Here is a 19,260-nt window from a genome sequence, read left to right on the forward strand (position 1 = left end):
TCGCGGGGGCTCCCCGGGCAGCGGCTTCTGCGCATGCTCGGGAGAGCGGGCAGGGTTCCCACTCCGGGAGCGGAGACGGAGGACAGGTTATGTGGGAGCCGGCGGGGGCATTTGCCGGCGACACCCGAGCGGGGGCCGGAAGTGGGGCTACAGCGCACCGCAGGAGCTCCGGGCTAGACCGTGGCGACGGCAGCGGCCCCTGGGCTGGAGGAGGATGATGAGGAGCGACGGAAGCGACGCGGGGGTACGCTGCTGCGCGGCGCCCGGTTTCGTGCCCGCGGCCGACTGCGCAGCCTGTCCGCGAGTCTGAGTAAGTGCGGCTTGGGGACCCCGAGCCCGCGGGGCCCGAGCGCCGGTCCGCGCCTTCTAGGAGGGTCGTGGGGAGCCGCCGGCTCCTCAAGGCAGGCGCGAAACCCTCCCGGGAGGCCGTGGGGGGAGCCCCGGGGCCAGTGCAGCTTCCCGGGGGGGTCGTGAGGGGGCCGAGCGCCGGGGGCTGTGGAGGACCAGCCCGGGGCGCCGTGCCGGTCCGGGCTGCAGCCCTGCCGGCCGCCCCTACTCCGCTCACCCCTCACCAGGGGCAGCAAACTGAAGCCACATACCTGTTTTGGAAACTAAGGTGCGCGTATTGCCAGAGGCTCGCCGGGTGTCGTTTTGTAATTGGAACCGAAAACGTATCTTAGTGTTCTGTGTCAATTGCATTTCCAGTAATGTGTACAAACCTGCGATCTTTAAAATCCAACCCTCGTCTCCCCCACAGACATGAAAAGTAAAATAGAATAATTCCAGCTACTAGGTTGGAGAAAGGGAGAGTCCCGATCTAATCACGCCAGTAACAGGTTTAGACCTGTGAATATCAGGGCAGGAAGTTCTGGGGTATTCAGGAAACATCAAAAAAGCACCCCATGCAATCGAAGTCAATTTTGCTGTAGATTTTAGTCAACATTTCAGTAAAATGAATTACTAGTATTACTGCCCAAGGTATCAAAACCAAAAAAAAGTCCATCCCCATTTAACAACTCTTATTTATGTTTACTATGTGATAGTAACTGGATAGAGAGAGATGAGTATATTGGCTTTGTGTGTTGGTATTGGATTTTCACTGATCTCTTTTGACGGGAGAGGGTTCGTGGATCAATACTTATTGGTATGCATGCTTAGGGAAATCACTCGTCTTTGACTAAAATATCAAATTTTATTTTACTGTGTAAGATTTCGTGATTGCCCATTTAGTGTTAACGCCATGATATCCTACCTAAGACATCAGCTGCTCAATTAAATAGTTGTTAATAGAGGCCCACTATGCATCAGGCACTGCTGCATATTAAAAATGTAGAGTTGGATAGGATGAGGTCTCTGTCATCAAGGAACTCACAGCCTGTGTAAGCAGGTTAATTACGCTGTAATAGTAACTTCTGCCACGTAAGTTTGCACAAACTACAGAATATGGAATGGATGGCAGGAGGGAGTAGGGGTCCAAGGAAAGCTTTTTGAAGGATCTACTACCTGAGTTTGGTTTTAACAGAAAAAGAGTGCATTGCTCTGATTACTTCCTGTGTTCGGATACGGTAGCCTCTAGGGAATCATATCCATTATTTAATCCAGGACTAATAGGACTTCTAGTTGTCCTTACTTTCACATACTCTGCTATAGTAGATAATTAATTTAAATTTTGTCTCATAGAAGTAGCTGCACTTAACACACTGTTACATTTTATCTCAACAGTATTTCAATTTAATCTTTCATCCTCCTTTTACATATGAGGAAATATATATTTAGAGAGGCTAAGTGAGTTGGCAAAACCTACCTATCTATTAACAGACCATGACCCAAAACACTGTCTCCTTTCCATTGCACCACACTGCACTGCCTCCGATTGATAGTTAACTTGGAATGATGAAAGCAAGCCAGGTACCTACAGGTAGCTCTTGGCACACTGCCCTCTTCTTGGGCACATCAGAGGCCTCTTGGCATGTGAATAAGAGGGTTTACTAACCAAATTGCCTTGGGCTAACAATATAACTTAGTGATAGGTGCAGGAAGCTGTTGGACTAACATTTTCCCATGATCTGTCCTCATAACTTATCTCAGGGGAATCTATTTCTGTTTCTCTGTTTAATGTATTACTCAGATTTTGAAATCTTTCTAATCCTTGTTTAGTTGCGTCAGGAAAGTCTTAAGACCTTTAAACAGCCTTTTTTTGTGTGTGTGTAGACTTAAAAAACGCTCCAGTTCTTCTAATGAAGATAGTTTTCCTCAAATGACAGATTTTGTAATCCATTATTACATTTTATGTTTCTATTTCACACGGTGTTAACTCCTACAACAGTGCATTCTGCTGAAATCCCTTGCAAAGATGTAGTATTTCCAGTACATGGACTACAGGCATTGATGAGCTAGCCTGAGAATCTCGATACTTCTAGTAAGGCTTCTAGTTGTACTTACTTTCACATACTTAATGTTGCATAACACTGGTTTTATACAAAACAAATATTCTGAGTTTCATCCATCTAGTTTATAGGTAAATTTTAGAACATTGCCCATTTATAAATTGGAAACTTTGTGAATTTCATTATCAGTCTAACATCACTACAGTTTTAGGCTTGTGGATTTTTTTTAAACATTTCAGATATTTATAATCTCAGAACAAATTGTGGTTGGCTTCCATAGTAACAATAATCTCTCATTTTACTTCTGCCAGAGTTGACTCTATTTGCCAAGATTTTCAAGCACGAAAAAGCTACTAAGTTGCTGCCTGGTATAATTTTTGAGCTATTTGCTCATACAGATTTAAATCCTAGTTAAAAATGCTGTCTGAACTATCCAGATATTATCCAGCATCTCCATAGGCAGTTACTGTTCATTTGTCCCGTAGGACTATCAATACACACTTTTTCATTATTGATGGCATGTGGGTAACCATTAGGGAAATAGATAATTCATTCTGTGGTGTCTCCAACACCTTGATAGCAGCTATTTGTGTTTCCATTTTAGCTGTGCAGCTGGCATGGTTTCTTAACTTCCCAATGCTTAACAGAAGAGGAGAGAGATTGATGTAACAATACTGAATCTGAGTTCCACATTACTTCACATGTGATTGGAAGCTGTGATTCACCCAGAGTCATTAATGAGCACCATGGGGTGTGGGGTCCTCATTCTCTGCTGGGATGTGGATGTTGGCATTGACACATGAACTCGCTTTCCACTTTTTACAGTTTTCACTTGAACCTGCACATTGTTCTTTCCACTTGTAGGCATCTTTTTTTTTTTTTAATGTATAAACTTTTTATTTTTAAACACGCTGTTCCCAAAATTATCAATTTAGGATGGACTTAAAGACCTTTAAAGAAGTAATAGTACATTTATGACTTAGGACTTTTTAATTGTATTTGAAAGCGTTTAGCCTTTTGCCAAATTGTTTTTGGGAAATTCATTGTAATTCACCTATGGGTAATGCATTTTTTTGTATTTTTAAAAGACCATTTGCTAGTGGCAGAATCTGTAACTCGATATACAACATGCAATACAATGTACACTTTTTTTTTTTGAGACGGAGTCTCACTGCGTCACCCAGGTTGGAGTGTAGTGGCACAATCTCAGCTTGCTGCAACCCCGACTCCTGGGGTCAAGTGATTCTCGTGCCTCAGTCTCCCTAGTAGCTGGGATTACAGGCACGTGCCACCATGCCCGGCTAATTTTTTGTAATTTTTAGTAAAGACAGTGTTTTACCATGTTGCCCGTACTAGTCTCAAACTGCTGGGCTTAGTCGGTCCACCTGCCTTGGCTTCCTAAAGCGCTAGGATTACACGCATGAGCCACACGCCTGGCCCAATGTACACTTTTTAATTAAAAGTAATTAAAATAACTAGAATTTAATTTGTAGAGCAGTTCTGACCTTCATTAAAATATAATTTTTATTGTAAAATGTTATCTATGATATAGTAGATTTTGTCTAGTTTACTCTCCTACTAACCTTACGGCAATAATTAAAATGTATTACTATACTTTTGAATTCAGTTCTTGATATATTTAAGTTTTTATTTACTTTTAATTTTTGGAGAAAATATTACTGGGTAAAAACCTTAAATATATTTACGTATGTTATAATGCAGAAAGGGTTTAGATAAATGTAATATATCTTTCTTAATTTGAAGAGGGCAAGTCTTGGGGCATAAGGCAATAAAGTTATATGGTTAAATAGTGTGGAACAGTGGTTCTCAAGCTTTTTGGTCTCAGACCCCTTCACATTTTAGAAATGTAAAGATCCCAAAGATTTTTTTTTTGTATGTATGTGGATTATATAGATATTTATTGTGTTAGAAATTAAACCTGGAAATTTATAAAGTGTATACATTAAAACTGGAAGTTTTAATTCATTTAAAAATAGCAATAGTAAGTTCATTACATACTCACATAAATAAAATTTTATATAAAACAATTTTAATTACAAAAAGTAGAGGTGTGGGATTATATTTTTGTAATTTAATTTCTGCCTCATAGAAGGCAGGCGGATTATTGGGCTCTTTAAGTGAAACATGAAGGAAGTGAGGCTCACACAAATTTGTCGTTGTAAAGGGAAGAGTGTTGTAATAGAGAACTGTGGATACTCTTTGGTGTGACTGACTCCATCACTCAACAGGAGGCACTTCCTTAGAGGTCAGTTACATCATGCCATCTGAAACCTACATCAGAGAAATTTTTGTCCCTTGTTACATCAAAATCTATTGATTTGTAGTGAATTTTTTACTCATGTTTGCTTGATTTTGTGACACCATTCACTGGTCATTTGGAATATATTGGTTTATTGAGTTATGCAGATTCTTCCCAATATTAATAGATTACCACAGTGCCAGCAAAAAGGTCTTTTAAGTGTCGCGGAGCTATTGGCAACCTCATTCATTTTCTAGTAAATATCTGCCAAACCTCTAAGTCTGAACAGCCATAGTTTGTCAGTTGTCTTTTTAAATAAAAATGTTGTCACCTGAACAAAGCAGCTAGTTCAGCTCACAATTCAAATGTATTTCAATACATAGCACAAAATGCTTTATGTGCACTTCCAATTTTGTCACCCATTTATCACACAATGTGTTAAAAAGATGTGTACTTGTTAGTTGAGATAAAATAATTTTTACTACTTCTTTGACATTCTTAAGTGAACTGGATTATTCCCTCATTTACTGTGAGCTCATGGTGGTAAAGAATACAGTGACTCCAACATGTGAGGCCACTACCTTGATTCTTGTAAAGTCACCAGCAATTTTCCCCATCATTGCTTATGCACCAGTAGTGCACACGTCAAACAGTGAGAAAGGTAAATGACATTTTAGTAGTATTATGAGCATAATATTGATCTTGTGGACCCCATTAGAGGGTCTTGGGGACTCTCAGGTTTCTGACCACCTTTTGAGAACCACTGGCATAGAAAGATCTCAGATTTAATAGAACCCTCAAAGTTCATCCAGTTTAACAGCTCTAAATTCCTCTATGCTATCCTTGCCAAGTATTTATTTAGATTATGCTGAATACTTGCAGTTTCTGTGAATAATTGTGCTAAATGAATAAAAATAAGTGTCACAGACAGCTGTTTGATGGAAAGTAAAAGAGATTCTTAGTTCTGGAGTTATGCTTTGTCCTGCTTTTAAAACATTGCGTAAGTTTCACTTGGTTTCTCTAAGTAATCAACCTTGATGAAATCCAGAGACTACTAAAATTATGTTGTGAAGGAAAGATATAGCTAAGGTTTTGATTTTCCTTTGCTGTTTGTAAGGACAATTGTCATTTTTCTTTGATTTTTCTTTGTCTGCTCTATAATTAAATGAACTTATGTTAGATGTATGTAGTTATCTATATCCATATCTGTCTCCTGAGTAGCTCAAGAGTTGCTTGAACATTACTGAGTAGATCACAAGCTACTTGAGAGCAAGGGCTGTATAGTATACTAGGATGCATTGGAATCTGATGACCATCTCTTCTGGAAGAGGCTGGGAAATCAACTATAGGCCTGCTTCAGTGGTGCATGCTGGATTTTATAGCTTCCCTGGGAGCCTGCAGTGATATTCTGAGGACTCATTCCATTCATGGTGGGCATGACTTCAATACTGATCTCTTTTTTTAAAGCATCAGTTTATAAAATAATTATTTAAATTAAATAATTTTCCTTAAAAATGGAACCGTTTGTGATCCTCCAGGTACCTGTATGAACACAGGAGATGATTAGTAGACATCAGATAAGCGTGGCCATCACTCATGCCATTAGCTGACTTACCATTCAGCTAACACTGTTAGCCAGCAAGGTGGTGTGAGAGCGTTACAGTTCTAGACTGCTCTTATTTTTAGTCTCAAATTGTTTATTATATACCCATAATGGACTTAAATTTAGAGACAGTAAGTAGGGAGCACTAGAGGTGACTACAACAAGCCAGTTAGGACCGTAAATCCTCAAGGTGAGCACCATATCTTAAACTGCCTCAGATGATCAAACTACTTATGTAGTATAGCAGGATGTCACTAATACAACAAAACCATTCTTTTAAAAGGAAAACAATCATATCTAATTTATACCGTACATGATAATAAAGATTAGTCATGCTTTCAGTAGATTATTTTTTGAGACACACTCACTAATGTCAATGTGACACTTCAAACCACTTCATTTAGAAAGCACAAAAGTTATTTCTAAGGTTGATTTTTTTTTCATTCAAATACAAGACTGGTACAGGTTATAATAAACTGTAACACTTAAATCTTAGCTACATATCCTGGGTTTTTTAAAAATACATTTGTTTACACATCATGCTTTTTTGTGTGCATAATTAGCATAAAGCCTGCAAAACGTTGGGAAGGGAGCAGGATACGTTTAGTTTTGGATACGTTTGAAATATCAGTGAAGCATCAGGTACATGAGGAACAGGTAAATTAAGATTGTAGATGAAGAGTAGACTTGTAGATTGGGAATAATTCATACACAGGTGTGATAATTGGAGCCATGAAAAGGAATGAAATCAGTGAGGGAAAGAACATAATAACATAAAAGAGTGGAGAAGACCTTGGAAAATGTCTGCTTTTCGGGGTATAGGGCAGAGAGAAACAGCAATTTGGGTATAGAGGAGAAGCCAACAGCAGATGACACTTTGGGGGTCTGGTGTTGCAGTGTGGATTGAGAAAAATCCACTAGATTTATTTTAAAGTGAAGTTTGCATTTTATGAGAGATCATTATGAGAACTCAGCAAGTTCTCAGATAGTAAATGGTTAAGGAGTTACTGGGGGTGATTAAAACCACAGATTGGTGGGTTTTAGAAATGTTTGACATGTAATACCAGATCTGATAACACAGCAAACAGAAAATTGAGTAATGGGACTGTCATGTATTCATTTAAGATGTAGACACAAGGTTAAAAATACATACAATAATGATGTAAAAGAAGACTGGAAGATGAGAAGTTATTGATTATCTACATTTCTGTATTCTACGTAGAACAGATCTGATGGGCTCTCCCACTCAGCAGCCGTTCTAATTGATTTAAGTTTGAGTGTATTACATGCATCCTTTTTTCTGATTTTTATGATGCTAAGATCTCAGCAAATGGATTTCACATGCAGAAGAACCTGACAAATAATACGTCTCTTCTGAAGACACATTTTATAAGTGTTTTACCACATAGGACATACTTGATTGCCTCACTCATTCTTCATGACTAGTAGCAGTGGTCTTGGGGTCAGCTGGACATTGATGCTTACAAGACCCAGTAGACCGTAGTGAACCGTACTATGCATCAGCCTCTCTGCTTTTTTGAAAACCCAACATGTCAGTGTTAGGTATATTGTTCCCAGATGATAGCTCAGGTCTAGTGGAAAATGACACAAGGGTGGGAGTGAACGCCACCCCGGCTTAGCTGCTTCATGCTCCACAGGAAACAGTGTCTTTTTGTAACAGCATATGAGTATAGCATCCAGGACTAAGCAAATGGCAAGCCAATTACAAGTCATATTCGATTCAGAAAAGCCCCTGTTTATACTTCCCACTGGGCATGTTTAGCCCTGCTCACTGTCCTCTCAATCCAGATGTAGCTCATCAGTAGGAGCCATTTTTACTACACTGTTGCTTAGAAACACAACTGATATCCTACCTTTATCAGGTTTCCAGGGAAACAGTGCAGGAAGGTTAAGGAGAGGTCATTTTTTATCTGAAGAGGGAGAAAGGTTTTGTTAACCCTTTACTCACACTAATTTATTGACAAAATAAATAGAAAACATAATGCTGGCTGTAGGATCCATGCAGTCAACTTTAATTATTAGAGGCAGTGTTTGTTTTTAGTGACTGTCATAACATCTGGGTATGAAGTTGTTTTTACATCTCAGCAGATGGTGCATGGTAATTGTGCTTTGCTGATACTTTTCAGCAAATTCAGTAAATTAAAAATCCTTCCTGATATTGTTCACTTGTCCTGATTCCTTTAAGATCATCTTTGAGATGGAAATATCATACAGACTAGGGAACAGAGATTATTAGCAAGCGGGGTTAGGTAAAAATAAGGCAATCTGTGAGTGGAGTTCTTACTCTAAACCACCAATGTAAGAATATCTTAAAGAGAAAACACACCCATACCCACGCACTCCACCACCCCAGAGCAATTTTTATTAACCTGTTCTTAACAATGACTTCCATTTGATATTACTCAAGATGAATTGACTTTTATTCTGACTTCTGTAGTCCAAGAATTCATTGTAAGATTATGATTGTTTATCACAAAACAGTTTAGTTAATGTGACTTTTCAGGAATGTTTTGTGGCAAACTGTAAGTTTATCCCTTATTACTCCTAGCCAGTAAAAGACCCAAACAAATATGCCCCTTTTTCTGATGTTGTTTTAAACATATATGCCCACTGCTAAGAATACTTTTATTTTTTAAAATAAATTTAATAATTTGTATATGTAATTAGATTATTTAAAAAATGTTTTAGTCATAAGTATATGTAAAGTGCTCTACTAGACATTAGAGATACAATAGTGAAAAAAGAGAAATACACTTCCTAGCATTATAAATTTTAATTCAGTATTGTTTGCTAAAATTAGATGTTAGAGGCTACTAAAACGCAAATAACTTTTCAAAGTTCATAAGTTGAACATTTATGTAAATTGATACAAATGTAAATGTAAAATTCACATTTTAAATTATGCTTTATTCATATATTTGGAGCTATTTTATCTGGTTTTATAATAATTTTTTAAGTAAGAACTAATTTGAGCAGAACACATTAAGAAAGTAGAGCCAGAAATAGTAGTCACAAAAGCAAATACAGTTAACGTGTCTATAACATTTATGAATGATCTTATTATTAATCTTACTTGATACTAATGACCAGCCTTATAGGTAAGCATTTAAAAAACTCTCATTCTACTGAAAAGGCAGTTGAGACGAGATAGGTGATAAGTAGTTATTCAGGGAGGATATGATACTGTAATAAAACTTGCTACCACTGGGTGGCAGTGTTGATTTCTGGGAAATCAGAGAAAAATGGTTTATGTTCAAAAAGGTTCAGTTCATTTGAATAATATTTCAAATGTAATATGTAACAAACCTGCACGTTATGCACATGTACCCTAGAACTTAAAGTATAATGATAATAATAAATAAATTTTAAAATAATAATAATAATTCAAATGTAAAAGTCTATGTTTAGTGAAATAATAGTAAAAAATCAAATTTGTTAAATCATCCAACTCATTATTTGTATAATCAGTCTATAACTTCTTTATAGCAGTTCAGTTAGTGGGAAAGAAAGAAATGTATTTTAAAAAATTCAGTAAATAAGCATAAGTAGATGAATAGTATATAAGAAAATTTGTAACATACCTCAATTCTTTTGCCTTTTTAAGACAACATGTATAAACCTTTTGAAAACAAAAATTCTCTTTTAATAGTTTTTCTTTACTTTCTTTGTATCAGTTACATATTTTAGTAATCTTTTTAAAAATTGTTCTCCAATGAGTCATTTTACTTTATTTATCTCTGGTTCTCAGAGGATTTCTGTGTATTTGTTTCACACTGAACCCTCAAGTATTTATTGCCTTATCAATACATTTTAGCAATCTATTGACCCCAGGATGTGAAACTTCAATAAAGAGTATATAAAAGATACTGCCAATCTCATGACACTAGGAATATGATACTTATTTTTAATTAGATATGAAAGATAAATCATTAATCATTTTCTTAAAAATAATACAACATTAGAATCTAGTGTTTAAGTAAATTATTTTAGTATTAAAACTTCGAGGTAAAGGGGGGATACTTTTATTCTTTCTTTCCCTAGTTGTTTTTTTAAATTTTGTTTTGTTTTGCCCAACGCCTTATCCTAGTTTCTTTAGTTTTTGCTACAGTATATGAAAAAAATTGACAAAGTATATTAGATTGGTCTTGCTATGTTAGAATTTCTGAACTGCCTCTTCAGTTCAATTTGCCCTGGACATACCTAACCTAACAGTAAATGTACCACTTGTTTGCCTCCCAGCTCATCTACATTGAGAGCCAGATGATGGCCAGTCTACTTATGCCCCTGAGCTTGTTTTCTCATTTAAAAAAAAAAAATGACACTATTGCATCAACTTTTTTGGGGGTCAAATCAGTGAAAACATATAAATGAAGGTAGCTGGCCGTAAATAAGCACTTTTTAAAAATAAATTAATTTGAAGAATACTAGTGTTTCATAAATAGGACAGTGGAGGGATATGGTAAAACATATGAGAACAGAAAGGACAAGGGAAATTACAGCAACTACTTTTGTGGATGGACTATACCTATTACCATATTTAACAATTACATGTGGCCTAGTACCATAGTTTATTATATTATTGATTTTTAAAAAATAATAGATACATGTTGAATTATTAATATTCTCCCTCTCTCTCTCTAGGATACTTACAGAGAGCTACAATGGAAAAGTCCTGGATGCTGTGGAACTTTGTTGAAAGATGGCTAATAGCCTTGGCTTCATGGTCTTGGGCTCTCTGCCGTATTTCTCTTTTACCTTTAATAGTGACTTTTCATCTGTATGGAGGCATTATCTTACTTTTGTTAATATTCATATCAATCGCAGGTATTCTGTATAAATTCCAGGATGTATTGCTTTATTTTCCAGAACAGCCATCCTCTTCACGTCTTTATGTTCCCATGCCCACTGGCATTCCACATGAAAATATTTTCATCAGAACCAAAGATGGAATACGTCTGAATCTTATTTTGATACGATACACTGGAGACAATTCACCCTATTCCCCAACTATAATTTATTTTCATGGGAATGCAGGCAACATAGGTCACAGGTTGCCAAATGCATTACTTATGTTGGTTAACCTCAAAGTTAACCTTTTGCTGGTTGATTATCGAGGATATGGAAAAAGTGAAGGAGAAGCAAGTGAAGAAGGACTCTACTTAGATTCTGAAGCTGTGTTAGACTATGTGATGACTAGACCTGACCTTGATAAAACAAAAATTTTTCTTTTTGGTCGTTCCTTGGGTGGAGCAGTGGCTATTCATTTGGCTTCTGAAAATTCACATAGGATTTCAGCCATTATGGTGGAGAACACATTTTTAAGCATACCACATATGGCCAGCACTTTATTTTCATTCTTTCCAATGCGTTACCTTCCTTTATGGTGCTACAAAAATAAATTTTTGTCCTACAGAAAAATCTCTCAGTGTAGAATGCCTTCTCTTTTCATCTCTGGACTCTCAGATCAATTAATTCCTCCAGTAATGATGAAACAACTTTATGAACTCTCCCCATCTCGGACTAAGAGATTAGCCATTTTTCCAGATGGGACTCACAATGATACATGGCAGTGCCAAGGCTATTTCACTGCACTGGAACAGTTCATCAAAGAAGTCGTAAAGAGCCATTCTCCTGAAGAAATGGCAAAAACTTCATCAAATGTAACAATTATATAATGTTTCCCTTTTTGATTATTGCATTGTATTTTGATTTGTGCAGAATGATAAAGAATGTTCCTTTTAGAAGTGTGTTATGTCTGTACTGTCTGAAGAGTGACATTAAACTTTGAAAGGACTTCACTGCTCCTTTATGATATTCCAAATAGTTTTTTACATTTGAAAAACTATAATTCTTGGGATTATTTCATACATTTTCATCAAAACTTTCAATGTGGTTATGTATTCATATCTTTAGTTTAATATGTCAGTATATTAGATATTGTTCAAAAGTTTCTTGTTGCTAAAGTGGTGTAATCTGTTACACAGATGAATAGCTAGATGTGGAAAGAGATATGTAAACAAGAAACCTTTGGGTATTATTTCTTAAGTAAATATTGGGACAATCATGGTAAGCAAACTTAGTTCTGTAACTGCATTTTTCACCTTAAAAGTTAAATGAAATGCATGATGGTATTTTATTCCTTGAATTATGCAATGCAGCATTTTACATGTAAATAGCACTGGTCATATACTGATGTATATGGTTATCTGGGTTATATCTATTTTTATGTAAACTCTATTTTGTTTTTGGCAAGAAGTGAAATTGAGACCTGTGTGCAGGTCGCCACTGAATTTTGCTCTGGTGAATGCTGAGATCCAGCTTTTTCTTACAAATAAATGGGACCCTGTTTTCCAATATAAATGTACCGTGTTTTTGTTAGGTACAGTCTGGATCATGGCATGTAGAAATAGAAATTTAGAATTTTACTGCAGCTTTGATGTGCATATTTCAACTTTTTAACATTTGTAACTTTGGTGGCAAAGAGAATTTTAGCTTCTATCGATTTTGTAAGTCTTCAGCTGAACCACTCATAGCAGTCATAATGAAGATTAGCACTAGTTAGAATTAAATGAGGAAGTCTTTTATCTTTACAGGATTGTACATACTACTTTTAAAAAATTCTCACATTTGATTTTAAGTCCCAGTACCTAGTTATATCTGTCCTATCAAAGGCAAGATATCATTTATTGAACTTCTTGAAAATAAAAGTTACACAATCCAACAACAACAACAATAAAAAACAATGTTCTTGGTTTAATGTTGTGAAATAGAACTCCTACAATCAAAAGACAGTTTTAGGAAGTCTTATTTATTTATTTTAAAAGTTTTACATGTAGGAGTGTGGGAATGAAGGAATTCTGGAGCTTTTTGACACAAAACCTATTACCACATTTAGCAGTTAAATAGCTATAGGTGGGAAGTAGGATTTAGATGCATAGAAAAGTAAGAAAATCTTAGGAAAAAGTCCCTTAAAACTTGCAGGATATACCTTAATAAAAATACACGCTCTGAGTCATAATTGTGCCAAGTTATTTCATGCAGTCCTCAAAAATTAGATGTAATTGAGCTTTGTGTAATATTATGTCAGCTTTAACATATAATATTTTGAATATTTTAGCTGTATTTAGTGGCTTTCTGCAAGCAACTAGAACAGAGAAATAATGGGTCAATAATGTTGACCTCAATTTAAAACTTTCAATGGAGATAGGGCTAGAAATACTTTTGCCAAATAGCATTCTTACTCACTTTATGCCAGTGTTTAGAAAAAATAAATTATAGCAAGTATGATTTCTAAGAATAATGTTTTTCTATAAATTATTAATTGTAAAAAGTCTTGCTTTTTAAAACAAGTTGGTAATGCATATCATGGAAGGCATATTTTGTATGTATAAATTCACCACAATTAAAGGCTACTTTTCTTGTCGGTCCTTGCTATGTAGAATGACTATTCTAAATATAAATGTATTAAAAAGAAAATACAACAAAATGTATATTTAGACACGAGCTTACATGGCATACCTTATATTTGTATCATTCTTTAAAGTTTACAAAAAAACACCTTATGTTTTTATGTAATCAGTCATTACACTATGGAGAAATTTATCAGCTTTAGTTCTAAATATGCTGATGAGGTATAAAAGCTGTTTCTTCATCAGTATTTTGCTTTTATGCTGCTTTTTCTTTTTGATATTCCAGGTTTATAAACTATCTTTTTAAATTTTAAGCCAGGACTTCAAAAATTGTAGAGTACTTGTTTGCCGTCCCCTACCTTCATTCTCTTCGTAGGGTTAAGGAGCCTTTCTTTCTACAGCTAAGGGCAGAGGCTGTGCCTGGGGCTGTACCACATCTTTCTTCACTAGCATCTGTATTTGAGACTGTTTTCTTAGATGAGTAAGAGGTGGAAAACAAACTTAGTATCAGGGTCCATGAAGCCCATGGCATCATTTTTGAAAATATTTCTAGTTTTGTAGCCAAAGCAATTGGTCCTGGTAAAATGAGACTTCTTCAGGAGTCACTCCCTCACTTTGGACCCATAGCTTAGTGAATGGAAGTATATGTACCTATCTTGTTTATTAACTTCTGACTTATTTATGCAAGAGCAGCTATAGGAGTTTACAAAAGAACTCTAAGTTATTAAGTTACTATAAATTTGGGGATCCTAGAGTGATCTTAAATATGGCAAGATACGGCTCATTTAGAATAAAATCTCACATCCATTATTTTAAAGGGAACGATTGGGGGGGAAAAACTGGTGAAAAAAATATTAAAAAGGACCCTAAAAAGAATTCTGCAAAATAAGAGAAAAAATAATTTGTGACACGTAATAGAATACTAGTAGGATAGAAACAACTAGAAAGAAAAGTGTGACACAATTTTTACATTTAGATAGGGAAAATAATGAGATTGGTGAAAGGAAATAGTGCAAAACATTTGGACGCAAAGCATTTCTAACAAAAAGTGGCTGTGGCACTTGACATTGCAACTACCCTGTTACTGCAATGTTTTTGACTGTTAAAATTGATATTTTCATAAAAATGGTGTTCTGAATTTTGCTACAGGGCTGCTGAAATTTATGATTACCTGTAGACACTTGATAATTACATAGATTACAGCTTTGGTAATATGTCACTGGAGTAATTATGCTATAATATCTGTTGAGAATTCATACCATCTGATGCTTACGTATTTCTTACATTTGTAAGATTCGGCTTGGTGGGAATAGGTTTGGGGGAATTAAAGAGTGAAGGCCATATTTCATTTTTTGTAAATTATCTTTCAAGCTCAGATAGCTTAAGAGCAGTTTAGATTAAGGAGACCCTTTTCTCCTTGAGGATAGGGATAGGTAAGGTAAACTGTAAAAAGAATGTCACAGAAGTCACTTTTTAATTTAAGTCACGATTGAGATACTGAAATCTTCCACTGATTCTTCTCCTTTCCCTTTTTCCTATTATGTTTGATAATTATATATATTTTTTAAAACTGTGAGAGGAAAAATTAGTCATAAGTAACCCTTTTGGATTATCCACTTAAATTTATGTATTTTCATATTACTCAGGTAAAGATGGAAATGACAGAGCACAGACATTTATTTTTTAAATTGATAGGGTAGAAAATGAAATGTACATCTGTTTATTCTTAATACTATATATATATATACACACATCGTTTTAGCAAATTGGAAATAATATATTCATTTGTATGGCAAGACAAATGCAGTCATCTTAATACTAGTCTACACATTTTTGCCAAATGGCGCAAATATACCTCCATTTATATTTTGTATCTTAAAATGTAGGTTAAACACAGGACTATGTATGAGACACTTTTTTACAAAAAGTGCCGTATATACATATGTAACAGGTGAGTGTGTGTTTACCATAATTTATAATGATTTCTGTCAGTACAGCGTATATGGAAAATTCAAGTTGTTTTTAACATATTCAAGTATGTTCAGTATAAAATAAGTTAATCCCATTTCATAATGTAAATCATTTTTGTTATTTGCCATATTTTATTTGAAGTAATAAAATTTTATAACTCAAATTTGAATGTCATAGTACATTGTGTGCTAACCATGGCAAGCAAACATTTACATTTGTTTTTTACAATAAATTTCTTTTAAAATATACTTTCTATTTTTCTGTACTGACATATGCAATAAATTGGTACATTAAAAATTTGACTAATGTCTTCAGATAGTTTGTATTCAGTCTTTTTTTAAAAATTGTTAATCTAGAATTTTATGGTAGGACATTAAAGTTTTCTCAATGGTTATGTAAAATTCCTTAATTTGTACTGAAATTAATGAATTTTATTCTAGTAATGGTATGGATAAAAAATAGAAGTTAGATTTATATTTCATTCCCCAGAGAGTATTATCCTCTTACATTTAATTTAGGCTCATATTAAAACTATACATGAACCACTGGTGAATGACTAATCCCTAATGCATTTCTTTAGTTAATTGAATCTAGGAATGAATACATTTTAACTTCATAATTATTATGTTACCTTCAGATTTCATAAAATGCTTTTTAAAAATATTCTGCTTTTTTTCCCCTCTTGTTTGTATTTTAGTTAATGGTTTTTAATGATCAAAAAGTGGCCTGATACTAAGCCTTTAGGGGCCTATACCTTGCTTTTCCTAACAAGAAATGTGCACGCTTGAATATATCAGAATGAGTTGGATAATAGGATGTGTATGATGAATCTTAAATGGTCCCCTGAAAGGGAAGATGAAGAATTCACATATTGGAGCCCATCTTTGTATGGGTAGATTTGGTGGGAGCTAGGGTCTCTCATGTACTACCCTGAAAGATCACCAACTTGAATCCCAGGGTGAAGTCGTTTTTAGATTACTATTTCTTAATTTTGCAAGATAAGCTTTTTCACATTGCCATTTCACTCTCCAGCTCTTTCCTTACATTCCATTACATAACTAAAAAGCATGAACAATTAGATCTGGCTAGAGACTATAGCTCCTATTTCACTAAGGGGAGAGGAAGGTAAAGAAATTTTTTGAGGATCTTCAAATATAAGGCCCAGGTGTTGAATGTGTTAATTGAATCTTCACAACAAACCTTAGAGTGATTTGTAGTCCCATTTTATAAGAAATAGACTCAGAGTGGTTCAGTAACATGCACAAGGTTACCTAGAGTGAACCAAGATGTCAGTCCAGGTCTCTGATTCTAAATCGAGGACAGCTATTCATTTGCTAATTTACCCAAACAATTTGAAAATTTTGTTCATGTTAGAATAGATTAGAAATGTTGAAATGGGTTACAAGTTGATCAGTTATTCAGGAATCCGAAAGAATTGACTGTGAATTGAAATAAGTATTATACAGTAACGTACATGTTTTCAAAGTCATTAAATGGGTGTTTCTGTAGGAAAATCTAGATGTTAGTCTCATAAGAGTTATCCTCTCAAAAAATCTTGAAGTTGTGCCGGGCGCGGTGGCTCAAGCCTGTAATCCCAGCACTTTGGGAGGCCGAGACGGGCGGATCACGAGGTCAGGAGATCGAGACCATCCTGGCTAACACAGTGAAACCCCGTCTCTACTAAAAAATACAAAAAAACTAGCCGGGCGAGGTGGCGGGCGCCTGTAGTCCCAGCTACTCAAGAGGCTGAGGCAGGAGAATGGCATAAATCCGGGAGGCGGAGCTTGCAGTGAGCCGAGATCCGGCCACTGCACTCCAGCCTGGGCGACAGAGCGAGACTCCGCCTCAAAAAAAAAAAAAAAAAAAAAAAATCTTGAAGTTGTCTTTTTATTCCTGATATTTTGAAACACATCTTGCTGTTTTTCCAATAAGATTTATTTTCCCAACATTTCCACTACTACCATACCAGTCCCTCAAATTATTTCATAGTAGTCAACATTTTTATTGGGTGCTTTTTGTGTTCCAAGTATTGTTCTGAGTCCTTTTTGTCATTTATTCTTAATAACTGAATATGAACTGGATCATTGCCCTATTCTTTCTAACTTACCAGAAAAACTCTCTTATCATTCCCTATCCAGTGGTTTTCAGTGGCTGCATTTCTCAGTAGATCAAAGTCAGAGCTTTCATTCTGTAGGGTCCTTTACAAACTAAACCTTGTAAAAGGTATCTGTTCTTTCTCTTTCTTGAATCAAACTTACTCTTCTTCTGTTTGTTTATTTATATCTGGTGCTTTAACCTCTAGATCCAGTACCTCCCTCCCACCTCTCTATGTCTCTGAGTCCCTGACCGAATTTATGGTAGCTCTACCAATATTTTTTTTTTCTTTTTCTGAACACCCATTGCACTCAAAGCATTTTGTATTTTGATACTTGATTATATTCAATTCATTTCTTTATAATATATTGTCTTTTGATCTGACAGGAGTGTCATGTGATTCCTGTCTTACATAGCACCTGGCACAGTGCTGAGCATGTTGTAGTACTAAATACATTTTCTGTATAGAATGTGCACACTGATTATAAAGTTTGTCCAAACTTTTCCATCTTTAAGAAGAAAAACACGAAGGCCATTACTTTAATACTTCACATTTCTTAAAGGTTTAGACTTAAAATAGCAACAAACCTGGAAGTTACACACGCACCCCAAAGTAATAAAGTAGAAACATTGGAAGTTACCCGTGTAATTACAGCAGTCTACAGAAAATAAGAGGGGCAATAATTGTGCAGGTTGTGTGTTCCTTGAGGGCTCCATCTTAAGGAGAGCAGAAGAGACTGGTAACTAAGCTCAGGAAAGAGAGGAGCAAAGAGTACAGGTAGTGGATGTGGAACAGAGATCAGTGGAGATCAACAAGTGTGGCAGTATCAAGTAGATCTGGTGTTGGATAAGACAGGAAGAACCAGAAAGTCAGGTGGGCACATTAGTGGAAGGCCAAAGAAGCCCTTGTCATGGGACATCCAGTTTGGGTGATAGTCACTGTGCCAGTTTTGATTTTTTTCCGTCGTTTTTTAACCCTGTAGCCATGGTTCCCTTATTAAAAATTCATCATCACGATTACTTTTAAAACAAATGAAATGACACAGACACTTGAATTAATGTGACACTGGCATTTTTCTTAGTCTTTTGTTCTAGAGCATATTTCTTGAGGTATAAGTGAGTTCCAGGCTCCTTTTGCAAAGAGCATGCACTCCTCAAAACACAGGACAGACTGCATAAGGGAGGATGTGGGAAGGGCAGAATCTCTGGAGACAGTAAATATTATGGACTATTTGTGCTCTCCCAAAATTCATGTGTGAGACCCTAATCCCCAAAGTGATGGTATTAGGAGGTGGGGATTTGCGAGGCAGTGACCTTATAAATGTGGAGAAATGAGGGCCCTCATGAGGAGAGCTACTCCTACCTCTCTCTGCCATGTGAGGATACAAGGAGATAGCTGTCTGCCAACCAGGAAGAGTGCCCTTACCAGACATAGGGTCTGCCAGCACCTTGACCTTGGACTTTCTAGCTTCCAGAAATGTGAGAAATACATTTCTGTTTAAGCCATTTAGTCTG

At 35.9% G+C, this 19,260-nt stretch overlaps 1 protein-coding gene across 2 annotated transcripts; it reads left to right on the forward strand.

Annotated features, from left to right (window-relative positions):
- Positions 1–51: 51 nt before the first annotated feature.
- ABHD13 (abhydrolase domain containing 13) lies at positions 52–15,814 on the forward strand. 2 transcript variants are annotated; one of them, XM_015121339.3, is made up of 2 exons: positions 52–310; positions 10,913–15,814. In XM_015121339.3, the coding sequence occupies exon 2, from the start codon at positions 10,933–10,935 to the stop codon at positions 11,944–11,946; it is 1,014 nt and encodes a 337-aa protein (XP_014976825.1). In that variant the 5' UTR covers positions 52–310; positions 10,913–10,932; the 3' UTR covers positions 11,947–15,814.
- The last annotated feature ends 3,446 nt before the right edge of the window (positions 15,815–19,260 follow it).

This window comes from Macaca mulatta, chromosome 17, assembly GCF_049350105.2.
Source record: "Macaca mulatta isolate MMU2019108-1 chromosome 17, T2T-MMU8v2.0, whole genome shotgun sequence".
Taxonomy (NCBI): domain Eukaryota; kingdom Metazoa; phylum Chordata; class Mammalia; order Primates; family Cercopithecidae; genus Macaca; species Macaca mulatta.

Bases quoted from the DNA above. Each gene is read 5' to 3' on its own strand.
- ABHD13 (XM_015121339.3), top strand. From the start codon at position 10,933: ATGGAAAAGTCCTGGATGCTGTGGAACTTTGTTGAAAGATGGCTAATA.